Source organism: Oikopleura dioica, chromosome PAR (genome assembly GCF_907165135.1).
Source record: "Oikopleura dioica chromosome PAR, OKI2018_I68_1.0, whole genome shotgun sequence".
Taxonomy (NCBI): Eukaryota; Metazoa; Chordata; class Appendicularia; order Copelata; family Oikopleuridae; genus Oikopleura; species Oikopleura dioica.
Window position 1 is genome coordinate 9546297 of NC_137293.1, and position 26503 is coordinate 9572799.

The window sequence follows — 26503 nt, forward strand, 5'->3', positions numbered from 1 at the left end:
GGGTTGGTCAAATAAGAAGAGTGGAACTTGAAAAACAGAATAGACAATTTACCAGTAGTATATTTATAGTACAAAAGAAAAAGTAGTAGAGTTTGGAAAAGAGAGAAAACAAACTTTCCCGCGAGTGGAAGTTTCGAAAGATGAAAGGTTTTTTGTTTGAAATATAATTACAACAATTGAAAAAAGGAAGAAGAATTTTTATCATCAGAGCGCTTTCGGCTTAGATGTTAAAATAATAATAATAATGGATCGTTTTTGAAGAAATGAGGGAGGTGATTCGAGAGGAAAGAATGAAAAAATAAAACGAGAAACAACATAGAAAGTAGTCAAGTAGTGTTACTTTAGGGAAAGTCTTCAGGGCAGCGCGAAGCTATTTTTTCTTCATTTTAAAAAGAATCGTTTTTTAAAAATTGTCAAGTTTCAAGCGGTAAGTAAGATTCAGAGAAATACGAAAAACGTACGAGTTTTTTCCTTTAGAAGGTATTTTTAATTTATGAATTTTACAATCAGAAAGATAAGATTACGTGATGATGTTATTTCTTCTTGCACACAAAAAAGGGTGAAGGTAAGATTATTTTATTTGAAGGCATGTTTATCTTGCGAGATTTAATGGAGAATAAAGCAAAATAAAACGGATTTCAAACCGCAAGTGAATCCTAAGAAAAGCCTTCGATAAAAGCTCTATTTCCATAAAAAGTCGCAAAACTACCTCATCATCTGGCAGCATATTACTTGAAATGAGTTTTAATAGGAAAAGAACAAGCAACCTGGTAAATAGATCTCGACCACGATTTCTTTACATTTTTGGTCGACAAGAAGAAACAAATAACGGCAATTGTGAGAGGAAAGAAAGGAGTGAGATAATACCGGCGGATCGGATTTTTGATTAGGTTACTGTCATACAAATTGCATCAATAATTAAAATAGAGAGAAAAGAACAAATCAGACTGAGTTGCGTTGAAAATAGATACCATGTATTTTTTGGAGAATAATTTGGAAAAGCTGCTTTGCGGCCTTTTTTGTTGAAGAAAATATAGAATAATGAAATGAATCTAGTCTCTTTTACGCGTTCGTTTCAGTCTGTTTTATTTTATTTTAGTGATTTTTGGTAAACGAAGGAGCACTTTGGAGCACGACAGTGTGCGCCTGTTGCTGCTGCTGCGGCGGAGGGTTAAATTGCGGCTGTTGTTGTTGCTGCTGCTGGCTGACTTGTTGTACTGTCTGATTGCTGCTGTTATTTTGTGAGTTCCGCGATGCCTCTGATTCGTCCTTCTTCCTCTTTGTCGCGTATTTGTAGACTTTGTTCGGATCTCGCTCGACACCGTCAAGGCCCCAGTCGTCGTTGGGACTTTTTCGTTGTTTGTAAAAAATAGAGATGAATGGCTCTGTCGGATGCATTGCTTTTCCTGGGTGGATCTTTTTGAAGTGCGCACTAAAAATGAATTTTAAAGAAACCAGAAAGAAAACGATCAACTTACAATCTGTCATTATCATCCTTCGCCGCGACGAGTCCTCGGAAAATATCCAACCTCTGAGCGACGGAATTTCGATGGCACATTCGGCATACTTCGACGGACTCGATTTCCTCGATCGTGTGCACTTGCTCAAGATGCTTGCGGAAGTGGGGGACTGTGAGTTCTTTGCAGCCGCCGCCGCGATCGTCGCACATTGGGCAGATGATCTTCTGGTAGAATTGGCGCGCGTTCCAGACGTACACTTCTCCGCGCTCGCATTTTAGTTTAGGCATGCGTTCTGAATATTACGTTTTGTCAAATAACTAATGTGTGGGTTTGGGTAGGGTTAAGTCGGTTGAAGTTCTTTTTTACCTTTCTTTCGTTGTTTCTCGGCGTCCCGTTCCTCCTGGTCGTCTTCTGTCTTGACCAAAATCTCTTGAATATTTTGCGCAGTTGCTAAACTGTGCTGCTGTAAATTGTTGCTCATTTTTGTGTTATTCGGATCGTGGGAGAGTTGCCTCTGGAGAGAGACTTGCATAGGTTGTGGTTGGTGCGGATGAGGGTCCACTTGCATCATATGGGCATTGTTCGGGTTCACTTGCATATGATGCGCGTTCATCATGTGCATGGTGGACTGAAAAAAGAGTTGAAATTTTCAACTTGAAAAGTGGGTACGAAGAGGGTGTTCTTACGTTTGGATGGGCAGGCTGAACTTGAGGAGAATGAAGAATTTGAGGTATTCGTTGTTGGTTCGGTTGTCTATCACCTGCCTTAGGCAGCCTAGAAAGTATAAGTTAATCTAAGTTTAACATAAATTGTTTAGCTTACGGTCGCGCCATAAAAGATTGATGTTGTTGCTGCTGCGGTTGGTGATGATGATTTTGGCGATTTTGGTCTGGGTTGTTGAGCGAAAGGTTCGGTTCAAAGTGTTGCGGCAGCGCGATATCGAAGTCACCGAAACTCGTGTCGATATCGAGATTGAGGCTGTGCTCGGCATTAATCGTGAAATTGAAAGCAGGATCCGCCTTGACCGAGTTCAACGACGAGCTATCATGATGCGATGAAACGTCCATCATCGCCACAGCTTGGCGCGATGTTCCCGGTTGATTCGTGCGGATCGGTGTGGTTCGGATAGCTTGTTGTGTGCTTTGGGGGCTTTGGGAAGGTAAACACTGTGACTGAGATTGGAGTGGGCTTCGGAGGAACGAGGGCTCCTCCGTTTTGATTTCTTGCTTCATGCTGGCCGGACTTGGCAGCGAGGTCGACTGCGAACGCTGTGGTGGAGGAAATGAGTTGGATATAATCTAAAGTCCCTGATATATTGTTTTTAGGTGAGTTTTACCTGAATTGTGTCCATTTTTGAGGAGTGCTGTAAGTTGTTTTGATTTTGATGTTGATGATGGTGCGTTTGATGATGTTGCTGTGGTTGTTGTTGTTGATGATGGTGATGGTGTTGATGATGCATTTGATTGCTCGAAGAAGCTTGCTGCAGACGAATAGGAATCTGATGAGGCACCACCGACATTGGATCACCAGGACCAGGCGATGGTGGTTCCAATTTAATCTGAGCAGGAGCAGAGTGTTGTCGATGAATCCCTTGCTGCTGCTGGATGCCCATGCTTGTCGGTTGCCTTTGCTGCTGGACTTTCGGTGGTGGTGGCGACATCTGCATCGGAGAGACATTTGGTAACTGGCTGGAGGAAGAAACGCGGGGAGATGAAGCGTGCGAGGGCAGTTGTGTAGTAGAGGAGGAGGAAGTGGAAGTTGGGGGAGGAACGTGCTTGAGAGGAACTTGAGGGCTTTTCTGCGGCGAGGGAGACGATTTTGCCGCCGAGTGTGAGTTTTTGTCCGTGCTATGGTGAGACGTCCGTTTTCTGCGCGACTGTGAAGCTTCTTTCTTTTCCCAAGCGGAGACAAATTTTATTTCCTCGCCTTTATGCTCCAATTCTTCATGCTCCTGAAATCGTCTAAATCTGAGACGTAAAAATAACTCTACCTGGCGTTGGTCGAGTGTAAAAAATAAGCTTGAGAAATCGGGCAAGCCGAGGCCACTTTCTTTCGCCTCCTTCGCCTTGTCGATTCCAATATGATAGCATTTCAAGCAAAGGACGAGATTTTTCGAATGCTCAATTTCATTCTCTTTTTTGTGAACTTCCGTAATGTGCCGCCGCCAGTAATCGGCGCGGATAAAGTTGATACCGCTCTTGGACGGATCTTCGGAGCGAATGCAGAAGGGACACACAACTTTACTGAAAAGAAACGAGAGTTATTTGCAAACGGATTTGGAAGAGTGTTTACTTGAATGATTGCTTGCTCATTGACCACCGATAAGCACCACCTAAAGTTTTTATAAGAATTTTTACCCTCTAAAATTCTCTGTAGATTTTTTTCTTCATGCATTTTCAAAAAGATTCTCTCCACCATCCGACCTCTTTTTGGGGATCAAAGAAAGGCCAGAAAGTAGAGAAAATGTTCTAGCTAGAGTAACTTACCCTGGCCGCACTTGAGCTTCTGTAACTCAGGATCAATACGTCTCTCTGCTCTGGTGGGTTTGTTTTCTGGCGTTGGAGCTTTTACTGTTGTGGGAGATGCCCTGATTTCCATTTTCGGCGTTTCTGTTGGTATTGGAAGACATGTTGTTTCCACATGAATTTTGATGTGTTCATCTTGTTCTTGTAGTTGACAGTTTTCACTCTAAATAAAGCATGAAAAAGAGGGCACCGTATTACTGTACTTGTAATATTGTACAGTGGAAAATTGTATCACTGTACTTGTATTAGTGTACAGTATTGTATCACTGTACTTTTCCCTGTGAACTCAAAAGTACAAACTTACAATGTACAGTGATACAATACTGTACACTAATACAAGTACAGTGATACAACGGCAAAAATTTAAAATCGCGAATTTACGGGGCTAGGATTTTTTTTTTTTAAATTATTATTTAATATTCAAATTTTCAATATATTTTTTCATACAATTTTTATTTAATGCGCGCGGCGCGCGCAAATCCCTATTTTTTAATAATATTAATGAACTAAATTAAAAAAATACAATAAATTATATATATAATTTCTTATACAATTTTTATTTAATGCGCGCGGCGCGCGCAAATCCCTACAATTTATATTCCAAAATCTAACAAAATATGGGGGGGACTATATTTTGGTAGCTAGGGGCGGGGCGGGGGTAGATTCCACAAGGGCTATTTAATGACGGCCTATATAGCGTTTTTCACGTTTTTTCCCAAAAGTGTGTTTTATTGTACTGCGAAAAAAATCTAGAATCTATGCCCAAAATCTAACAAAATAGGGGGGACTATATTTTGGTAGCTAGGGGCGGGGCGGGGGTAGATTACACAAGGGCTATTTAATGACGGCCTATATAGCGTTTTTTACGTTTTTTTCCAAAAGTGTGTTTTATTGTACTGCAAAAAAAGTATCTTGACTTCCAACCGCAAAATACTAGCGGAAGCTAGGAGTAGGATGGGGGTAGATAATGACGGCCCTTATTCTAGGTACTTACGACGTTTGTCAGATAGTTTACATCTATGGCAGTAGCTGTGAATTATATGTCATGCTGTGTATCTACTTGCATGAGTAATCTTTTTCATTTCTAACTCATTTCAAACCGTCCGCGCGTTTGCTGAAGAGGGTTAACACGGGCGCAAGAAGAATGAACATGAAATTGGTTTTGTCGCTGAGAGAGATGGACAAGGAATATAAGAAAGAGTACATTCAGAATGTAACATTCTACTCAAGCGGCGACCGGAGCCTGAAAATGGCGGGAATGGTCAAAATTAAGGAAAAACTCAGAGGCAATTCAAGCAACAGTGGCGAGGGAGAAATCGAGTTGATTTTGAATGCGACGATCACGATCAAAACTGGAAAACTGGAATGCTATCCATTCTTGGAAAGTTGTCCTTGCCAAAAGCGAGACAGCAAGTTAAACAGAAGATGTCCAACCAGAAGAGGATGAAAATCGACTGAAGAGGCAAACAACAAAACGATCGAGTTTCGACAGACTCTTTTCTCGGCTTCATTGCTCGGTAAATTCTGACAGGGAGAAATCCATACGCTTCTTCTGCTGTTTTGCTCAAAGCTCCGATAACTTCTGCAAGGGAGTTTTCAGAAGCACCGATGTTGAGTCTAGCTTGATTCGCAAACAGAAATTTGACAGGCTTAGTTTTGGAAGCATCCGGATTAGGCACACCAGTTTCGACGTCTTGGGAGGCCTCCCAGGTGGAAACTCAAAGAAACTCGATCACTTTGCGCTCGAAAGCGAGCGAAAGCGAAATTCGGCGGTGAATTCGACTGACTCTAGCGTTACAACTTTTTTTCTTCCTGCATTGGACGTCGATTTGAACTACATGTCGCATGGAAGCGGGGAAACTCATCGCCGCGCGAAGCTTTACCCAAACGTCGTAATCGGCTCCATGCCCAAAGAGATGAGCATTTCATCCTTGTTCCTCGAATATCTCAGTCAAAGTTTTGACATTCTGGACAAGAACGAAGTCAACACTAGCAAGGAGCCGGAAGACACGGATCAAATTGATCTACGAAGCGGCGCCGATCACAATTTCGAGCAAAGTTCAGTCCAGTCTTTCCCCGTCGACGTCGTCGTCCACGCCAAAGTAAAGCCCTCGACCGTGCTGTTCTCTTGTCAACCTAAAGGAAAGGTCGAATGCACGCTCCGAGTACTGCTGACAAACATGGTCTTCTCGTCACCGCCGTCGACCTGACGCGAAAAAGTCCGGATTGAATTTGGCGATTCAACTGTCTGATTTCGCTCTCCGTGTGAATCATCTTTACGAAAACTCGTCAAAAGGATGTTTCCACTTGAATTTCGAAGGCATTTTAATCAACATTTTGAGACTGCACGTCTCTGAAAAGCTCCTCACAATTTCTGTTATCTCCGACATTGGCCAGGCAAATATCAACTACGACATGAGATGTTTGTCGGAAATCCTCGGCTTTCCAAAAGCTTGGTACAATAGATCCATCGCAAGACGCCTTTTCCTCATTGAAAGTAGCCGCGCGAAGCCGACAAACGAAGCTGCTCCTGTCCAGCCGAATCATAATAACGAAAAAAAGGAAACTGCTGTTAGAGTTTCCACAGTTCTCCGAGAGTTGCGAGTCGATATGAACATCGGAAACGTTCTCGGAAAGACGGTTTGGGTGACAGAGCAACTCGCATATCATGGCGCTTTTGACATGAGAAGCAGTAGAAAAAATGACATCAAGACTTTGGTTTCTCTTGCGAAGACGAAGATCGAGTCGCGATCAGGACTCCTAGGAGGAGTGATTTCGATAAGTGGTTTCAATGGCGCTTGTTTTTGGCGAGAACGAAGCACTCAAGATTCAGCTCACGAAATGAAGGTAAATCTTTGTCAACTCTTTAGGATTTTGGTTAGGGTTGGAAGAAAGTCAGATTTTACTGATAGGCCCCTTGATAAGCTTCGAAAAATAACCGTATTCTCTTTAGGTCTCCCTGGATGAAGTTAGCCTGCGATTGGAATACCACTCGACAGTAATTCTACTTTCGAAGCTGAGCGATGCACAACTGTTCGTCATCGACGAGAGCTTGTTGGACGAGAGTCCTCCACGGGCAAAGGCGAACATCGACATGCGCTGGGGCGAGTCGATCTTCTTCTTTGCAAGTCGAATTCGAAGAATCTCGTCCAAGGCGGGCGCAAAGTCAAGGACTTCGTCAAGCAACAGATCAACACGGGCAGCGAGGCCTTCCGCAGCATGTTCGCTCACAGCTCGAATTACGAAGAGAAACGCCGCGGCCCTGTAGAAAAATCGAACGACGACAAGTACCAGCGCCACTGGCCTCCGATCTTTAATCGCCACCCAGTTACTTCGTATCATCTCGGCGGCGAGTCTCGCCTCCGCGGTCAGGAACTGTCAATTGTCTGCTTCGACGGGGATTTCCGATCGGACGATCACTGGGTCTTCATTTCCGTTCATTTGCTAGATATTTCTCTCTCCAGCGATGTTTACTCCGCGCCAGAAGATGATGCCCAAGATCGTCTCAATATCTTCCTTTTCCAGGTAATTTTCAATTGCCTGTCTCTTTATTTCATAATTGCCATTTTCATTTTTAGACGTTCATCTTCAACCTTGGTCTTTACATGCCTAGTCTAAAACGAAAAATAAATTTTCAGCAGTACACAATATCGCATTTTCACAGTTGAATTGAATGAAAAATAAAATAGCTATTAGAAAGTTAGAAGTGGGGCCTATTATTTTGTCTGCAGTACAGAAGAACACACTTTTGGGAAAAACGTGAAAAACGCTATATAGGCCGTCATTAAATAGCCCATGTGGAATCTACCCCCGCCCCGCCCCTAGCTTCCAAAATATAGTCCCCCATATTTTGTTAGATTTTGGGGCATAAATTCTAGATTTTTTTGCAGTACAATAAAACACACTTTTGGGAAAAAACGTAAAAACGCTATATAGGCCGTCATTAAATAGCCCTTGTGGAATCTACCCCCGCCCCGCCCTAGCTACCAAAATATAGTCCCCCCATATTTTGTTAGATTTTGGAATATAAATTGTAGGGATTTGCGCGCGCCGCGCGCATTAAATAAAAATTGTATAAGAAATTATATATATAATTTATTGTATTTTTTTAATTTAGTTCATTAATATTATTAAAAAATAGGGATTTGCGCGCGCCGCGCTCAATAAATAAAAATTGTATAAGAAATTATATATATAATTTATTGTATTTTTTTAATTTTGTTCATTAAAATTATAAGAAAATAGGGATCGCGCGCGCCGCGCGCATTATATAAAAATTGTATGAAAAATAAATTATAATTTAAAAAAATAGAAATAAAATTTATTCTAGCCCTATTAAATCTGGATTTAAAATTTCGCCGTTGTATCACTGTACTTGTATTAGTGTACAGTATTGTATCACTGTACTTGTATTAGTGAAGACAAAAAAATTGTGTTCACTATTACAAGTACAGTAAAACAGAAGTACAGTGATACAATAATGTCGAAAGTACACTAATACAAGTACAGTGATACAATTTTCCACTGTACACAAATGCAAGTACAGTAATACGGGGTACTCATGAAAAATGCATAAATAAATACGATTAATTAATTGATTAATGGATTACCCTCAGCCAAAGTTGCGCATGTTTCTTGTATTGTTCTTCCTGTTCCTTGTATGTTGGCAGCGCTTTTTCAATTTGCTCCAGCTCAGTTTCCGAAAAGGTGCCGATCTCCAACAAAAGCCCTGAAATAAAAATATAACCACCCGCATAAATAATCAATTTTCAAACCTTTATAACCTTCAGGGCCGCTGAGACAGCCGATTAGATTCTGCCCTTCAGTCTGTTTTATCAGCTTCTGGAAGTCGACAGGCGGAGTCGACCAGGCCTTCGGCATGCTACTGTAGTAACTTCCGCCTGTACTGCTTTTCAGCTTCTGGAAGTCTGTGCTGTGGATAGTCCGAACCCTGAGAAAAGGGCTCAATTTATTTGTAATTTCTCGAAAATGGTATCAATAAAGAAAAGAGTGGTAATAGTATGTTTTCATCTCATACGGGTTTTATCACAAAATATCTCAAAACTTTTTCATCGATAAACATCACACTTGTGAATCGCGAAAATATCATGTTCTGACTGGATATTTTGCTGCTAAAAACTGACAATTATAGAGCCCTAGATATCGATTGCTTCCTGTTCGTCGACCCTGGCATCTGTCGACATAAATATTACTTTTTCAATATAATTTCTAAACAAAACAACATCAATAATTATTTATTTTTCTGACGAGACGAGACATTGACAAGTTTTCTTTTCGAATATATTTTATTCGTAAAATCTTTTCGGCCAAACAAACTGGGGCTCAAACTGATTGGGAAACTGGTTTTAAAATTTGAAATCAAACAAAACACAAAACATGTTTTCAAAAACGGAAACATAGACTAGTTAACACAGAAGATTGGATTTGGATTGTTGAACTGGCTGGAAGTGAATGTGACATGTTCTTTTTGGTTTGAGAAGGTCCCTTCGATTTTTGTGAAATAACGAACTAGCGAAAGGAACAAATTTCTCGATGGTTGTATAAATAATTAGAATTGAACTTATGCGGATTTTCTCCAGTTGGAACCAGCAAAGACGGCGTTGGCGCCGAGATCTTCTTCGATTCGGAGAATCTGATTGTACTTGGCGAGTCGCTCGGATCGGCAAGGAGCGCCAGTCTTGATCTGGCCAGTTTGGAGACCGACGACCAAGTCGGCGATGAAGGAGTCTTCAGTTTCGCCAGATCTGTGGGAGACCATGACGCCCCAGCCGGCATTCATCGACATTTGAGCGGCCTTGATGGACTCGGTGAGGGTACCAATCTGGTTAACCTTCAACAGGAGAGCGTTGCAAGCCTTCTTGTCCAAAGCGGTTTGGATTCGAGTGGGGTTGGTGACCAAGAGATCGTCTCCAACAACTTGGGTGTCCTTGCCAACACGCTCGGTGAATGCGACGTAGCCTAATATTTAAAATTAGTGATCAGTTTCTTTTGGATAATCTTACCTTCCCAGTCGTCCTGGTCAAAGGGATCTTCGATGGAAACGACGGGGTAGTTCTTGATGAAGGAGCAGTAGACATCAGCGAGCTGAGTGGGAGTAAGGTATCGGGACTCGTCGTTGAGATCTCCAGCATCTTCATTTTTGAAGTCTTCAAGAAAATGGTTATGAACTATTTGAGAGTTTTTAGTGACTTACCAAGATCGTACTTGTTGATGTCTCCCTTCCAGAATTCAGAAGCAGCAACATCCATGGCAATGCCGATCTTGCCAGTGTAGCCGGCGGCTTCGATGGCAGCGACGATGAGGTCGAGAGCATCGGAGTTGACAAGAATGTTGGGAGCAAATCCACCTTCATCACCAACCTACAAAGATGACAACTACAATGGTGAAACTATTGACCAACGTTGGTGGCGTCCTGGCCGAACTTCTTCTTGGTCAAGGCCTTGAGGTGGTGGTAGGTTTCGGAGCCCATTCGCATGGCTTCAGTGAAGGAGGTGGCGCCGTGAGGGAAGAGCATGAACTCCTGCATGGCGAGCTTGTTGCCAGCATGAGAGCCACCGTTGATCACATTGAAGACAGGAATGGGAAGGGTCAATTTCTCGGAGTTATTTCCAGCGAGCTAAGGAATTGTGATGACGAGGAGGAATGAGTAATTCTCACCTTGGCAATGTGTCTGTAGAGTGGGACCTTGGTGTGGGCAGCAGCGGCTTTGGCAATGGCAAGCGAAACACCGAGGATGGCGTTGGCACCGAGCTTTTCTTTGTTGGCAGTTCCGTCGAGGTCCAAAAGGATCTTGTCCATAGCGGCCTGGTCGGCGAGGTCGAGGTCCTTTCCCACGAGTTCGCCGGCGATGGCGTTGTTGACGTTACCGATGGCCTTTGAGACACCCTTGCCGTGGTATTCGGACTTGACTAGAGAAATAACTTAAGAATTGGCGAAGGTGATAATTTCTTACCCTTGTCTCGCATCTCAAGAGCTTCATAGATTCCAGTAGAAGCTCCAGAAGGAACGGCAGCTCGGAAGACTCCCATGTTGGTGGTGAGGTCGACTTCGACAGTTGGGTTGCCACGGGAATCGAAGATCTGTCGGGCTTTGAGGGCGTTGACGAGAACCATGTTGTTTTTTCTGAACATAAGTCCTCGTTGATTTCAATTTTTTTAGTTATTGCACCAATCTTTTTGGCAAAAAAAAGAAGAAGCTAGAGTTACAGAAAGTGGTGATTGTAGTTCAACTTGGCAATAGAAAATATTAAATAAATAGATAAAAGCTAGAAGTGTGAAAGTGTAATTTCAATTCATATTCGGATTATTCTTTCTGGAGGACGATGCAAGCGCGGGAAGGAAGGTAAATGTTGAGCGATTGGGCACAATTATCAGATTCATCGGGAGATGTGAAGAATTCTTGATCTTTTGCTAGTCGAGCGTGGCCGTGGAAACGCTCCTCGTCTGAATCAAGAACGAGTTGGTATTTCCCTGGCTCCCGGACGCCGAATTGATAGTCGGAATACGACTGAAAAGGGTAAAATGAGATAGGAGAAGGAAAGTACCTTGGAAGCGTGGAAGTTGAATACAAAGATGCAATTCGCACGATCGAAGATGATCACTTTGTCACCCTCCGATTTCCTCGTCGAATAACCAGGCGGAGCAGAAAGCCAACATGTTTTCTTTTCCAGGTCATTTATTGCCGAGTCAAAATTCTCCAAAAATTGATAACGAAGCAGAGAATCTTCAGCAAGCGAAAACTGTCGTCGACAGTGCTAAAACAATCGATTAAAACTTGGCCTTGAATATTTTTAAAAGCAAATCATTATTGATTCTAAAAAATCGATGATTACCTGATAAGATTCGCCATTTCCCTTTCTCGGAAAATCTAGCCACTCTGGATGGCCAAATTCGTTTCCGATAAAATTCAAATATCCTTCTCCGCCAAGCGCGTGGACCAGCAGTCTTATCATCTTATGCAGGGCCATGCCACGGTCGATAACGTCTGTTCTTTCGCTAAGAACGCTCATGTTCGTGTACATCTGCGCGTCCATCATCCAGAAGGCTAGCGTCTTGTCTCCAACGAGCGCTTGGTCGTGTGATTCTGCGTACGCAATGACTTTCTCGCCATATCTTCGATTCTCCAGCGTGTGGCAAATGTGTCCAATGTTCCAATCTTCGTCTTTTTGTTCTTTGAGTAGCTTGATCCACATGTCCGGTACGGCCATTCCCAGGCGGAAATCAAAGCCGATTCCTCCTTCTTCAACTGGTCGGCACATTCCTGGCATGCCAGAAACATCTAGCAAGAAAATACGAATCAAATCATTTGAAAATTGCTTACCTTCGGAAATGGTCGTAAGAAATGGATAAGTTTTATGTAGAAAATCATTAGCCAATTGAAGATAAAGGATCGATTCTTCATCAACTTGCAATCCAAAGTATTCCGAGTAATTTCCAGTGAAGCCAGTTCCGATTCCATGATGATGGTAAAGCATTGACGTGACTCCATCAAATCTGAATCCATCGAATCCAAACTCTTCGACCCAGTATCGACAGTTCGAGAGCAAAAATCGCCTGACTTCCCAGTCATTGTAATTGAAGATTCTAGAGCCCCACTGAGCATGATGTCCTCTTGCTCCTCCATGGAAAAAGCAGCTGTCAGTTCCGTCAAATTCGTTTAACCCGTCCGCGACGTTGGAGCTCGCATGAGAATGGACAATGTCGAGAAGAACTTGAATTCCCAAACCATGAGCGCAGTCGATCAGTTCTTTGAGTTCATCAGGAGTGCCAAAGCGCGAACTGGGTGCGAAAAACGAAGTCACTTGGTAACCAAAACTTGCGTAATAGGCATGCTCTTGGATGGCCATCAGTTGGATTACGTTGTAACCGTTTTTAGCAATTCGCGGGAGGACGTTGTTTGTGAAGTCTGCGTAAGAGCTGATTCCTTTCTGAATTTCAGGGTCACGATTTGCCCAAGAAATTAATAAAAAGCCGCTTTGAATTTCGGAAAGATGTCTCTGTTTTCAAGTTTTCATGTCCCTTTCCTTATCAGAAGCAATACCAACATGAGCTTCGTAGATTTTCGGCGCTTTGGGCTTCTCCGGCCTGTCAAACTTCGCTTCATACTTTTCTCTTTCTCCAGGGTTGTAGAAATGCCAATCGTAGACGACTTCTTTGGGTTCTTGAAAAACGTATTTTGCCCAGGGGAAATGCGGTCGATCAGTTGACCAGTAGATTTGACCAAGATAGTGAGCTTGATCTTCGAATTGTGCGGAATTCGGCATGAACCATCTTCGTTTGGTGGAATTCGAATACTCCATTTTCCGAAATCTTCGGCTGAAAACGCGTATTCCGTGCGTTTCCAATCGTTAAAATCGCCTCTGAGCCAGACTGCCTCGGCTCCTGGAATCCATTCTTTTCAAATCAGGTCTTCAAACTTTTCAACTAAAAAGAATCAAAATCAAATGTTGAAGGCATAAATTTTTGAGACCTGTTTCCCAAGCCAACGATTTCTTTATCCGGAGTCACATGGAGCCCAAATTTTTCGTAAGAACGGGTGTACGATTCTAGCGTCTCGGCAGCTTCGATTTCAGACTTGGTCGAGAGGAATTTTCGGTAGCGACGATCGATGTCAGATTTGAAGGGTTGAAGATATTCGTCATTCTTTTTTTAGCGATGAAAATTGATAAAATTCAATCATTTTTAACCATCTACTTTTGAGTTGAATTACTAGAATTACCATAGGTAGCATTTCTCATCACTTTCCTTATATAATCCAAGCTCTAGAATCTCTTCTTTCTCTGTCATTTTTCACGGTTTTTTTCTGAAAAATGAAAATTGCTCAAATCTTTGGCGATGTAAATATACGGCGAAAATCACGTTTCCAGGGATCCTCTCTTACGTAACAGTCATCAAATTGCCTTCAAATTATCTAATTCTGTTCTTGCGATCTCTGACTGGCCTTTTTCGACGAAAGTGGACTCTTTTCTCGGACAGTTGATAGAACTGATTCGGCTCGGCGCCGAGCTCTTGTCCAATCAGCGCCCGAGGGAAAATTTATAGAAAAACGGGAAAGTTACGTTTGTCGCCCAACCGAGAGCGATTACGTTTTTCGTGAAAACAAGAAATTAAAAGGGGCGTTGCCGAATGAGGAGGACTCGAACAATAATTTTCATCAATTCTCTCTTCCTTGATTTCCTCCCTCTCGGAATTTAGCAGAAACTCAAATTCATTTTCTGATTTATTCTCACAATCTTTGCATAAAAACGGGTAATTGTTACAGGATGGAGGGAGGTGAAGAAAGGTACAGTGTAGATGATGACGAGAAGCGGAAAACAGGCTTTTCTAGCAAGCCAAGATAAAAAGGAATGAGTGACTTTCGATGCGCTTGTTCAATTTGTCTGTAAAGTCTACAGTATAGACTGGAACACTGGTGTTCGAGCTCTTCTAAGGTGGCGGTGTGTCGAGGTAAAAAGGATTTTGACGAGAGTAGTAAAGATTAAAAATTGGTGAAAGCTGTGAGTTCTTACCATTATCTTGCATCTCAAGAGCTTCGTTGATTCCAGTAGAACCACCAGAAGCAACAGCTTTGTCAGCAGCTTTGAAAGCAGGTTGAAGAAGGGAGGGGGGAAAGGACGAGAAAAAGGACAGTGAGATTGGAGCATCAGGTGAGTCAGAGAAGAGATCCAAGGACGTCAACTGTGTTCAGCAGAGTTGTACATTTGCGCAGCGGAGATAGCGGAGCTGACGGCTGAGCCGTCACGGCTCCGCTCTGCTTCGACAAAAAAAAATTCTTGAATTTCTTCGAACTCGCTTCGCTTCGCACTAAAGCGAACTCGCACTGCGAATTTAGACCCCTGTTTGAGTCGTTGAAAATATCTGGAAGCCGTGGAAGAACCCACTAGGGTTCTAGGAACGCCAGACCTCAATCTTCGACATTTTCAACGATGTTCCATGTGGTCTTAACTTGTAAGTAAGGCAATAACTATGCATTTACTGTAGAAAATATTGTAGAAATTTCAGTAGAAACTGAGATTTTATCATTCGCAGTTTCCGAGATACGAGTATGTAATAAATTTTATTAATTTACTATTCATCTACTCCTTTAATTGTTCTATTGTCCAGATAAACTGCAAAATTTTTCAGTAAGTACTGCATCTAATGAAATGCGGTTCTTCCTTTATCTGAAAGAAGGGAATCGCCCACGACGTCCAGCGCGCCCCGTGATTGGACTCCCGCTCTCTCAGAAAAGGAAAAGTCGCCCTTCTTCCATCGCGTAGTAAAATTTCATAAACCCCGTAAAGACTTTCCGAAACTTTATCATCTGTATGTTCAGAGAATTAATATTTGCCAGTCCTACTAGCAGAGTTCATTTTTAGAGAGTGAGAGATGCGATCCTAGCGCAAAGAAAAGAAGAGCCTTTTTGTCGAAAGAAAGAGAAGAAAAACAGCCAAAATGAGGTAGATTTTCAAAAGAATTATCCAAATTATTTGCGAATAATCATGATTATTCAAAAACAATATAAACCAACTAGATTTATACGTTTTATTTTTATCGAAAATGGGAAAAAACGGATTACTTGAATTTATTGATAGAAATTTCTTTCTCAACGGAGCTTTCTCTCACAGGAAAATTTTCAATAAGGGCTTTTCCATATAACTTTTTTGATGAACATTACTTATGAAATTCTAGTGGCCGTCCTGCTCAACGAATGTTCGGCATCACTTCTGCGTTGTCCGTGGAAGGGCCAACAGAAAAGGACAAAGTAATGACGGAAGATCTTCAAAGTAAGTCCACTTTTTCGATTCTAAGGGCATATAAACGCTTTTAGAAACGATTGAGCCTTTTGGATCCTTCGATACACCAGATGGCCTTTCGCATCGCATCCAAGTTTTGACGAAATTGAACGAGTTGGTCAAAGAATTTGTGAGAAAAGTAGCCAAGGAATGCCGCCTGCCGGAACATCTTCACGGAGAGCTCGGCGGAAAGATTTACACTTTTGGATCTTACAGACTGGGTGTTCACACAAGAGATGGTGATATTGATACACTTTGCGTCGTTCCACAACATGTTACGAGACATCATTTCTTTACGATTTTCCTGGATATGCTCAAGGTAAAATATCAACTCGGAGCGTTGGTGCGTGACGCATAGGAGTAGCTAATCTCTCCATTAGATGATTTTCGCCCTAATATCATTTTCAGAAAACGGAAGGCGTAACTGAGTGCCGCGACATCCGAGAAGCCTTCGTTCCCCTAATTAAGCTCTACTTCGACGGCATCGATATGGATATCCTCTTCGCGCGGCTGGCCAACAACAGCAAAGTGCCAGAAGACCAGGATCTGCGGAACATTGAAATTCTGCGAAATTTGGACGAGAAATGCGTCCGAAGCTTGAACGGTTGCCGCGTTACTGATGAAATTTTACACCTCGGTAAGATTCACTCTTTCCGACCAGATCTTGATTTAACTCAGTGCCGAACATTGAAACATTCCGCCTGACGCTCAGAGCTGTCAAACTATGGGCTAGAAGAAAAGGAATCTACAAAAACGCCCTCGGATTTATCGGTGGTGTCTGTTGGGCCATGCTTGTCGCTAGAACCTGCCAAGTAAGAGACTTCCCTAGTCAACAGGGCTATATTTTATTTTTAGCTTTATCCAAATGCTGCCCCATCTACACTTCTTGAGAAATTCTTCCTTCTCTTCTCGAAATGGGACTGGCCGAAGCCCGTCTTCCTCAAAGTCCCCGAAGACGCGCCGCCCGGCTTCACCCACCCAGTTTGGGATCCGCGTTTCAACCCCCTCGACCGATCCCACTTGATGCCCATTATCACTCCTGCCTACCCACATCAAAATTCAACCTTCAACGTGTCCCGTAGTACCTTATCTGTCATGAAGCAGGTAACATTTCTCTTCCCAAGATTAGAGCTAAATCCACCTTTTAGGAGATCAAAGACGCCTATGAAACGACCAAACAAATCCTTCAAAAAACTCCAAATCCGGATGAGCCGAACACTCGACTCTGGGCGGAGCTATTCAACAAGACCGACTTTTTCAACAAATACAAACACTTTATAGTCCTTTCCGCCACTGCTGATCAACAAGAACAGTATCAAAAATGGTAATTCCGCCCTTTCTTCTTCGATCCTCATCTACTTCCTTAGGATCGGACTGGTAGAGTCAAACATTCGAAAACTGGTCAACGATTTGGAACGCAACGAGTACATTCTCATCGCCCACGTCAATGTCGAATCAATTGAGCTTGATCCAGCTGAAGAAGGTCAAAGGTAAGAAAAACTGACTTGAAATTGTCTTCTATGATTTCAAGTCCTCGTTACGTCTGTCGCTGGTTCCTGGGTCTTTCTTTCCATCGTTGCGAAGTCAAGGTAAAAATTGAAAAGCACGGAAACATGTCTTACTCTAAAAATTTTCAGCCTAACATCAACCTGACCCAAGACATCCAGCGATTTACGGATCTGCTTCATCAAGCCGCCATTAGCCACAACAACTACACTGTAAGACATTTAGAATTCAATAATAAAAGAGAAGTTGACTCTCTTTTCATCTCCTAATCAAGACAATCATTGATCATCTTTTGGTAAATAACCTGTCAAATGTAGCCGGACATGAGGGTGGAAGCGCGATATGTGAAGCGACACAACCTGGTGAAGTTTTTGACGCCGGAACTGGCCAAAACGCTCAAGCTCAGTAAATCGAAAGAAGGTCGCAAATCTGTAAGTTGTTCCCTTCCACACAATTTTGAGGCTTTTCTTAGAAAACAAATGCAAACAACGGAAACGCGGAGAACTCGGCAAAGGCAAAGAAAACCGAGGAAGCAGCGAAGAAAGAAGAGTCCAAAGGAGAGAGCAAGGAGAAATTGGTAACTCGCTTTGATCCAGGATTAGAAGAAACGACTGTATAATTTCAGGAAACGCATCAATCGAGTATCACAATGGCGAAAGACATCGCCATAACGACGAATTTCGAGGGGCAGCGCGCTGAGCGATCGGTCAAAAACGCAGAGGAAAAAGAATCAAGCGATTCCCTCCCCAAAGTCGAAAAAGCCGCCAATCCGCCAAAAACTGTCCAGAAAGAGGTAAAACCCGCTAGCATATCCCACAGTTCTTCGATAACCCCAACTTCTGTCAAATGACACACAACACAAATCTACCTTCTTCTACCTAAAAAACTTACAAAACTTTAAACTGCCTAAAACCAACTCTATCCCGAATCGGGATTCCCGATGCTCTCTTTTACAAACCATCGAAAAGTGCAACTACGCCGGGGACTAAAACAGAGCATCGAGGGTGGCAAAACCAACTTCAAGTCTTTTTGAAAATAAAAAAACTCATACTGTAGCAGAGTTGAAAAGAATTGCCAAAAATATTATTTATTACTATTGTCTTTTACTGTCAGAATCTGATGTCAACTTTTCCTTTCTTCATTTTTTAAATCTTAGTAAAGAATTCATCCATAGTTCCAGTTCATTCCCAACTAAAAAAAGAATATGAATAAAACCAAAAAACAAAGAAAACTACCTACAGTTGATCATTCAATTCTTATCAGTATTTAAATATTTGTGCCTTTGAGCTCGAGTAAATAGAGATTTGACGAGTAAAGGGGCTCTCATGTCGCAATTGAGCTTCTTTTGACTTCTGAATTGCTGCGACGAGACGCCCTAAATAAATTTTACTGTATTTTGAGAATTCTTATTAAATGATTCTTTAAAGAACCGCAAACGAGCTCTCGACGATGGAGACAATGACATATTTCGTGAAAAGAAGGTATAGAGAGCACTTGGGAAAGAAACAGAAAAGTTCATCTTTTATTATAGAGAATGTCTGAAGGAGCCGACCCTAACATGATTTCGAAGACAATCCAACTCAAGTAAGTCGCTCAGAATGCCCAAAACGTCAAATTATCGAGAAGAAATTCTGCGAAACTACAGAAAGATGAATTACCATAAGAATTTTTTGGCCGAAAAAATTTTTTTTGAGATAATGGCATATTCTGAAAGCCCATGTAAAAATACGTCGATCCCTAAATTTCTAGGGCTCTATGACGTCATTATGACGTCATTTATGATTAATAATTGTCCGAAAAGGCTCCGAATTCATGAGACTTTGGAACGCTTTTTGAGGCGGTTATCGTTGGAAATATATTTTTCTGCTTGTAGCATGTTTTTAGGCAGAAGAAATTACGTGGGGACCCGAGGTTAATTTTTCGAACCGACCGGTTTCGAAAATTACCGGACACTAGAACCGGTTGGTAATGATGGTTTGAGCCCGGGTCCCCACGTATTTTTTCACGAGGAATCCGAATCCGCTGAGAAAATAAGGATTCAAAAATGTTTTTGGCTCTAAAAAGCGTTCCAAAGATAAAATTTTGAAATGAGCCGGATGACGTCATAATGACGTCACATGGCCCTAGAATTTGGTCATTCTGTCTAATTTTTTATGGGCTTTCAGAATATGCCATTATCTCAAAAATAATTTTTTCGGCCGAAAAATTCTTATGGTAATTCATCGAAAATGCTCTTTCTTACGATCCAATTTTTAGATTCGCCCAGTAACAGAAACTCTCCAGTAGCACCCTAGCCACGCTCAACTGCCATCACTATCACTTATCGAAAAAAGAAAGAAAACGGAGAAGTCAACAATTCAAGTTCAGAAGAGGAGAAATTCAGTTATTCAAACATTTAAACTCGAAAACAGCCGAACATGTTTTTCTGTAAATAGAATCTATTTCAAAAGGACTGAAAAAATCTAAAATTTCTTTTCGATTTACTGTTTTTCTTCGGGATCAGTCTAATAGACACCACAATTTCAAGACCTTTTTTCAAATTCTTCAAAAGCATATTTTTAGATTGAAACTTCCCGTTTTTGGAATTGAATATTTCAATTCAAAGTTCCGGCTAGTCTCCTATTTCCGGTAGGTGCCAATTCGGCTTATTCAAATTCAAGAGCCGCTATTTTGCTCCATACATAGTTTGGCTGCATATGCAAGCCAGTAGGCCTTTTTTCTCACGGCGGAGAGGCAGCTTTTTGATCCGAAGCGGAAGCCGCGCGCAGCCAGCGTTTGAACTCGCGCCATGCGCTAAACAGCTCGCGGGCGCCGCACTTTTCGCCCACGCGCTTTTCGCAAATTTCACAACGATTTGATTCATCCGCCAAAGCGTACAAAAAATTTGAAAATAAAAAAATCGAACACTTTCTTTTATCAGAGATTAAGAACTGAAAAGAAATAAGAGATATTTTGCAAAGAAGATAGAATTAAAATTTTTAGTAAAGAAGGTAAACATCAAGAATTTTATTACGGCCAATTACTTCTCGTAAACCTTTAGTTCCCAAAAACAGTCATAAAATCTACCAACAAGGCGTTTTTGAGTTAATTTTTAAGAGACACTTTTAGGAGCGCATCAATGAGCACACTTGGACACTAATTCAATTCCGTTTTCCAACATAAAATGGAGCAACTTACGAGTACTCCACAGCGCGTTCCAGAGACCAATGCAGAATACGAAAAACTAATTGGCGATAATTGTTCTGTCTACTCCGATGTTTCCAGGTTAGCTTCACCTTTTCCCATACTCGTCGTTGATGTCAATTTTGAAATGCTTCAAAAGCGGGGCGTAATAAATATTTACCTTTACGAATTCTATAACTAGAGCGCGGTAAACCCGCCGCTTGCAGGGGGATTATTAGGGCTAACCATCAATCATCAATCTTTCTTTTTTAATTGAGCTGGTTTTAGGGCAACTTCACGCGCGTCCCGCCGCTCTCGTCGGCCCCACAGTTCAAAGGACAAGTCAGTGTCGATCAAGGCGCCCCAAAGGTCACGCCAGAGTGACTCTCGCAGAAAAAAGGAGAACGCCAGTGGGGACGAAGAAGGCGGAGCTCTTGTAGAAAATGACGATTCCCGCCGCTGGCCAGGCGAGACGGATACATTTGCCACGTCCGAATGCACCCGCATCTCAAACGAAGACCTCGGCAAGTTCCACGCCGATCTTGGGGCGAGACTCAACGTTTCCAAATATCTCAACCCGGCGCGTTTATCCATCGTCTTAACGCAACTATTCGCCTATGTGACGCCTATCTTCTTCCTCGTCCTGCCCAAAGCGCTGTCGGATCCGCAGCCGGGCGCGAAATCCCCTCAATGCGATATCGGCTGTGAGGGTCAAATTATCGCAATCGCAGTTCGACTACTCGTCCTTTCCCTCGCCAGTCTTTATCTTTTCTGGAGGACGCCCAAGGCGAAAATGCCGCAGATCAACCTCTACCGTACCGGGGTCAACTTTCTCACATTCCTCGTCGCTGCCGTTTACTGGATCTTCTACAGCTACAAGGTCATCCACTGGGAAAACTACGACTACCCACCGATTGTCAAATACTCCTCGAATTTCGTCGATATTTTGCTCTTCGTACACTACCTGGCGATTGTCCTTTTGTACCTGAGAAAAGATCAGGAAATCTATCTTCTTGAGGTACGTAAATTCATTCAATAGTAGGCTGAAGAGACAGCCTAAACTTCAATTGTGAATCGATTAAGAAAAATTTTGGGACAGTAATTCGATCATCTGTTAGGATAATTGCAAAATCGATATCAAATACTGTATTTTTATCTTCTGTAATTAATTCGCTACTCGAAATCTTACTCCTCTCAGGTGGTGAGAACGACAGACGGCGCTCAACGATTTTATAACATTGGCGCGGTCTCCATTCAAGAGGCTGCCTCCTGGGTCCTTGAGAAATATTACGTCGACTTCCATCTTTACAATCCAGCCTTGTTGAAATCGTCAAAAACCTCGAAGCTCAAGAACGTCACTAACTTCCAGGTGCGACTTAATTTACAATTTCCTCTCGCCAGAGCATTTGAAATTCATTTTTGATAACGGTCACGTGTAGGTACTCAATGTTGATGGTGGTGGCGAAGAATCGAAAAATGATCGAACAAGGGCCATTCTCACCGCAGCTGCGAGAAGAAGGGACGCTGGACACAATGAGAAATACTACGAGGAGGTAAGACTTGACATCCAGCAATCAATCTTCGAATGAACAACTTTTCAGGTTGAACGAGAAAGACGAGTTCGCAAACGAAAAGCTCGACTGACCGAGGCGGCGGAAGACGCGTTCTCTCACGTCCGTCGCCAATTGATTCCTGATGCCAGCTTGGCCGGAAACGACTCAATGGATCCACGACAAACGGCGGAGATTATTTTCCCCTCGATCGCGCGTTCCATGCAAAAATATCTTCGAACGACCAGGTAATCGCCTCAAGCTCGATTCCTTTTCTAAACCATTTATCAACAGACAAAACCAGCACTACACAATCGAAGATATCATCGACCACCTTGCCTTTTGCATCCGCTACGATATGGGCGCCAACGCCTTTCTGAACAGATACACGGAAAAGAGGCCCCCTACCGCGTATCCCGGACAGGTGTGACATTCAAACACATTTCGTTCTCTTTCTTTACGCGATTTTTAGATTATGCGATCGGTTGACTGGTCAGTGACATGTGACTACCCCATGATTTCAAGCTTGAGGCCGGGTGTTGTTTTCAGCATAAAACAGGCAGACTACAGGTAAATCAGAAAAACTCGTAGATTGTAAATAAATCGTCAGAAAGAGAACCCTAAATTGTTAGTTTCGAGAATTTGAGTAAGATTGTAAAAATAAAACCTACTCTTCTTTCAAGAGCTGCAATTAACCCTTTTCGCTCTAGTTTGGTGGTCACATGTCGAACTGCGCCGAAACTCGCCCTCCGCGAAGAATTCGTAGATCCAGCTTCTCACCGCTTCGTCCTCAGAATGGATTCTTCTGAGACATCTGTATAAAAAATTAACATATTCTTATCCCAAAGCTCTTCTCCCAAGTTCTTGTACAATTCTGTATCTTGACAAAAACAACCTGTATAAACAAAACAAAACTCCTCGTTCATCTATGACTGCCCAAAACGATTAAACTTTTTACATTCTCTCTCTTCCTTGATTTCATTTTTTCATAGTTTTTTATAGCAATATAGAAAATTGAGAATATTCTAAATATATTTTCAAAGAAATAACTTTCAGATTACCTTCCATTTTCTAATATTACGATATTTCAGGTCATATTACTGTAAATAACGGTTGCGGAGAATTCCGAACTTTTCCGTTAAAAAATTAATAGTGCCTTACACACTTTTTTCTTTCCAAAAACTCAAGTTATGCCATTATTCAAATCATTGTTAATTCTCAAAAATTGTTAATATTTTCTGTACCAAAAAACGTGCGCTTGTATTCCCCAAAATAAAAGATGGAATAAGGTTAACGCATTAACCTGAAAGTGGATCTACTTGCGAAATGCATAATATCCATGTTATCCCGTTTCTTTTCGATGCAATTAATCAAGCAAAGATGTCATGAACAGGGTGCTTTTTATTTACAGTTGTCATTTTTGTTGAATTTTGTTCTTCTGGGCAGCAAAAAGCAGGACTTGAATCGTCAAGCATCTCTTTTTTGAGTCTTCGGAGTTTTAGAACTCGAAGCTAAAGAACAGTTAGCGGATCCGGACGCAAATGAGGGTTTTAGGAAAGGCGGTGATAATATGTGTCAGGCAGTTGAGATATTCTCTTATCACTCTCTTATTATTAGAGAGCAAAAGATAGTTTTCCCGTTCGTTTATGGTTACATTCAATTATTACTTAATCCTAAGCGAACCCTTATAAATAATAAGCTAAAATTGAATTTTTGTCGTTAATTTATACGAAATTCTCGCTGCTCTGACAGCAAGAAACGAATTCGCAATAAAAATTTGTAATCTTGAAGAAATTCCCGCCCCGGTCATGGGTGTTTCGTCGTGAGTCTTCCGACCACAGAAATTTATTTAATTTCCAAAGTTGCCCTTGTGGGAAAGCGATGACTTGCGTTACAAATGTAAAAATTTATCTCTCGTAACCGCATTTGCCGAAGAAAACGTTTCACCACTTACCATTTTTTCTTGTTGTAGCTCAGGAGCATTTTGTGCGCTGGCTAGCTTTAAGTTTTATTTATAAAAAAAAATTAGAGGCGATTTCATATTTTCAAAAAAATCTAAAAAGGTTAGAGCCTGTTTTTGTGGATAAAAGTGGTCTTTAGTGGGAGACGCATTCGAGTAATCGGGCTTTCAAAGGTTCAATTTTTTATCTGGCCAATTGTCAATCGATTCGTTTTTTCTAAGAAGCCTCTGCAGAAGATCAGATTGTTTCGTTTTGAACCTTATTCTTTACAGCTTCGTTGGAGATAACAACTCTTCACCGATCTGTTGGGATTCTCCATCTTCGCACAATTACTGTAATCAAACCACAGCTTCCTCGCATGTCCCTTGTCTTTTCTACGGTTGAATTTATGGCAGGAACAAGTTTACTTTAGTAGGTAATTTTGTTGAATGTTTTTTCAGCAGAAAAGAGCGCCCGTCCGTGAAAATTGACTTTGCGATTCTTTTCGAAAAGTAGCAGCCTGCCAATTTCGCGATTATGCGAGCTGTCTTTCTTTCTTTGCTAGTACCAATTTCTGGGCGCGTAAAAACGTATCTTTTTCTCAAGATACTAGCGTTTTAGAGCGCCCGAGAATTCGAAAAACTCAATTCCTACGAAAATGGCCACTCCAACAATAATTAATCAAGCTTCTTTCTTTCAAGCTACAAATTATTAGTTGTCGTTTTTAATCAATCTAATTAGCCTTTTTGTCTATTTAATGAACTCTACCAAAATTCCTCCTTGAGTGGATTTGTCTATCAATAAATAATTGTCAAGAGTTGTTGGCGTGTTGCACTCACGTAAAAAGTAGTTTACGAAATTAACAGAGGCCCGGACCGTGTATTTTGGTGGTGCATTTGGAGCGTAACGATTGGTGCACCTACTCGTTGATTATAGTGTCGAGTAAGCTAATGCGAAAATTCATGTCTTCGCGGAACTCCAGAAGGAACTCCTTGGAAATAGATTTTAAGCACTTCGAGTAAATAGAAATCACGTCATGGAACTTGAAAAAATTGAAGAAAAAAGATCGAAAAGCATTTTTGATTTCAACCATAGCTTGAGTAATAAGATTAAAACTGTGAATTCCACATGGCTTTGCCGAGCAGTGTCTGATGAATTTTGACATGGTTATTCCACGCTCACGTGTTTCGGGAGTGAAGATCTTGACATCATCCTCGTCGCTGAAAATGCCGAACTGATTCGTTTTCGCAACGAACATCAATCCCAAAAGTGTCTTTCACAGCGAGTTCATTTTAATGAAAGTCAAAAGTGGACACTTTAGAAAGGAAAATATTTGAGCAGGGCTTTAATTTTCTAAAAATGCGAGCTTCATTTCGAAATTCTAGGATAAAGTATTCCAAATTCAATTTAAAAAATATTAATGATAAAGAAAATAATGCCCATATAAGATTATAATGACCAGAGTTTTTTTATCGTTCACGTATCTTAATTTTTATAAGAACTCTTCCTTGAACTGCATTTTCTCTTATTTTTCCTTCGTCTATTCTTAGATCTCTCAGTTTTCAAGGTCAACTTCTTTTTGGCAGACTTTTTTCAGCTCCCTAGCAAGGTGAAATCCTCAAAATTCAGACAGGTCAAGATTTTCCTCCCTTCTACGCATTACCGGGGTGATGGATCGCAGATGCTCTCGCGCGCCGCCCGAGCGCTCTAGAAAAACTGCACCGCACAGCGCGAAGTTAGACACGCTTTCTTTATTTATCGTGAGTTGGCCTCCGCCTTATCCAGACGTAGATTGATGCAGATTTATACCCGCATATTGTATAAGCGCCCTTATCATCACACGCGCGGATATAACACAATCATCACGCCGAAAAATTCTTTCACAGAGAATTTTTGCCTACATTTCCTACATATATCTTAAAATTCTTATAGCTGCGTAAATCCTTTGTATTTTCCTATCCTTTTTACATCTGAGTTTTATTAATCCTACAAAACTTCATTTAAACTGGTCTTTTTCGTTCGTGTTAGGATACTTTCTTCCAAAAATAACCAAGAAAATATTTCTGAATGAATTCTTTCAAAGAAAAAGCCGAGAAGGACTTCCTCGATGATCAAACTCGATCAATTTTTTGCGACGTCGCGCAAGAGGGAATCGACTCTAATGTAGGTAACTGTCAAATGAAATTTGAATATAAATAATGAGATTAAAAATAAGAGAGCTTCGGCTGCGATGTTCTTGAAAGCGATGAGTTCTGGACTATCTTCGAATACAATGATAGTCAATTCGATGGAATACAAGAAATTGTTTAAATATCATCAAAAATTTGAATATATTTAATGATTTCTCGGAAGATATTAGTTGAGTAAATACAAGGAAACAGAGATATTTAAATCATCGACTAGATTTCCTCAATTTTACGGCGCAAGAAACCGGATGTTCCGTTGAGGCATGTGGCTACACTGCCGGAGCTGATGGACTTTCAGTTATTGCCCCCTTTTTATTGGCTTTCTTTCTTTGGCTTTTTAAATAAATTTAACCAACTCGACTTATTTGTAAAATAATGAC

At 41.5% G+C, this 26503-nt stretch overlaps 6 protein-coding genes across 7 annotated transcripts in view; 2 read left to right on the forward strand and 4 right to left on the reverse strand.

The window, feature by feature from the left end:
- LOC145702888 (uncharacterized) overlaps positions 1-26213 on the reverse strand; it is a 29817-nt gene extending 3604 nt beyond the window's left edge. Inside the window, exon 1 of the mRNA XM_081780183.1 lies at positions 26209-26213. The gene's annotated coding sequence lies outside the window, so the exon portion shown is untranslated. The remainder of the gene's footprint in view (positions 1-26208) is intronic.
- On the reverse strand, positions 43-9210 carry LOC145702887 (uncharacterized). The gene is made up of 12 exons (XM_081780181.1): positions 9146-9210; positions 8761-8936; positions 8596-8714; positions 3947-4148; positions 3753-3792; positions 3451-3703; positions 2797-3411; positions 2283-2758; positions 2147-2234; positions 1827-2088; positions 1479-1752; positions 43-1432 (listed from the first exon to the last, which is right to left on the reverse strand). Exons 1-12 carry the CDS (start codon positions 9187-9189, stop codon positions 1096-1098), a joined length of 2886 nt encoding a protein of 961 aa, XP_081636307.1. The 5' UTR covers positions 9190-9210; the 3' UTR covers positions 43-1095.
- On the reverse strand, positions 9273-11154 carry LOC145705279 (enolase-like). Its single transcript, XM_081782734.1, has 6 exons — positions 10959-11154; positions 10664-10914; positions 10407-10622; positions 10200-10365; positions 10009-10152; positions 9273-9964 (listed from the first exon to the last, which is right to left on the reverse strand). The coding sequence occupies exons 1-6, from the start codon at positions 11134-11136 to the stop codon at positions 9567-9569; spliced, it is 1353 nt and encodes a 450-aa protein (XP_081638860.1). The 5' UTR covers positions 11137-11154; the 3' UTR covers positions 9273-9566.
- On the reverse strand, positions 11174-13735 carry LOC145701715 (1,4-alpha-glucan-branching enzyme-like). The gene is given in 8 exon segments (XM_081778932.1): positions 11174-11512; positions 11550-11759; positions 11838-12283; positions 12326-12925; positions 13022-13192; positions 13195-13420; positions 13492-13647; positions 13724-13735. Coding segments are annotated over 8 exon segments (2025 nt in total). The 3' UTR covers positions 11174-11308.
- On the forward strand, positions 15292-19813 carry LOC145702399 (poly(A) polymerase type 3-like). The gene is made up of 17 exons (XM_081779621.1): positions 15292-15309; positions 15363-15443; positions 15676-15770; positions 15815-16098; positions 16188-16416; positions 16458-16591; positions 16635-16883; positions 16928-17103; positions 17147-17269; positions 17311-17368; positions 17417-17497; positions 17603-17716; positions 17758-17862; positions 17911-18078; positions 18713-18766; positions 18817-18869; positions 19542-19813. Exons 2-17 carry the CDS (start codon positions 15439-15441, stop codon positions 19552-19554), a joined length of 1941 nt encoding a protein of 646 aa, XP_081635747.1. The 5' UTR covers positions 15292-15309; positions 15363-15438; the 3' UTR covers positions 19555-19813.
- Positions 19846-22965, forward strand: LOC145702625 (vang-like protein 2). Of its 2 annotated transcripts, none has more exons than XM_081779875.1 (9): positions 19846-19913; positions 20394-20549; positions 20736-21465; positions 21646-21816; positions 21887-22000; positions 22049-22245; positions 22292-22421; positions 22470-22567; positions 22708-22965. In XM_081779875.1, the coding sequence occupies exons 2-9, from the start codon at positions 20449-20451 to the stop codon at positions 22817-22819; spliced, it is 1653 nt and encodes a 550-aa protein (XP_081636001.1). In that variant the 5' UTR covers positions 19846-19913; positions 20394-20448; the 3' UTR covers positions 22820-22965. The 2 variants fall into 2 exon arrangements, with proteins under 2 accessions (XP_081636001.1, XP_081636000.1); XM_081779874.1 differs by lacking the exon at positions 19846-19913 and adding an exon at positions 20143-20275.
- Positions 26214-26503: the final 290 nt, after the last annotated feature.

What these genes read in the sequence shown, in the direction of transcription:
- LOC145705279 (XM_081782734.1), bottom strand. Translation starts at nt 11,136, where the DNA reads ATGTTCAGAAAAAACAACATGGTTCTCGTCAACGCCCTCAAAGCCCGA. An exon ending in TCTTGAGATGCGAGACAAGG is followed by an intron (nt 10,915 to 10,958) that starts GTAAGAAATTAT and finishes TTATTTCTCTAG; the next exon opens with TCAAGTCCGAATACCACGGC. An exon ending in TGACCAGGACGACTGGGAAG is followed by an intron (nt 9,965 to 10,008) that starts GTAAGATTATCC and finishes TTTAAATATTAG; the next exon opens with GCTACGTCGCATTCACCGAG.
- LOC145702887 (XM_081780181.1), bottom strand. Translation starts at nt 9,189, where the DNA reads ATGTCGACAGATGCCAGGGTCGACGAACAGGAAGCAATCGATAT. An exon ending in ATGAGCAAGCAATCATTCAA is followed by an intron (nt 3,704 to 3,752) that starts GTAAACACTCTT and finishes GTTTCTTTTCAG; the next exon opens with TAAAGTTGTGTGTCCCTTCT. An exon ending in TTCAGCCTGCCCATCCAAAC is followed by an intron (nt 2,089 to 2,146) that starts GTAAGAACACCC and finishes CTCTTTTTTCAG; the next exon opens with TCCACCATGCACATGATGAA.
- LOC145702625 (XM_081779875.1), top strand. Translation starts at nt 20,449, where the DNA reads ATGGAGCAACTTACGAGTACTCCACAGCGCGTTCCAGAGACCAATGCA. An exon ending in AGGAAATCTATCTTCTTGAG is followed by an intron (nt 21,466 to 21,645) that starts GTACGTAAATTC and finishes TACTCCTCTCAG; the next exon opens with GTGGTGAGAACGACAGACGG. An exon ending in ATGAGAAATACTACGAGGAG is followed by an intron (nt 22,001 to 22,048) that starts GTAAGACTTGAC and finishes ACAACTTTTCAG; the next exon opens with GTTGAACGAGAAAGACGAGT.
- LOC145702399 (XM_081779621.1), top strand. An exon ending in CCAGCTGAAGAAGGTCAAAG is followed by an intron (nt 17,270 to 17,310) that starts GTAAGAAAAACT and finishes TATGATTTCAAG; the next exon opens with TCCTCGTTACGTCTGTCGCT. An exon ending in GAGAGAGCAAGGAGAAATTG is followed by an intron (nt 17,863 to 17,910) that starts GTAACTCGCTTT and finishes GTATAATTTCAG; the next exon opens with GAAACGCATCAATCGAGTAT.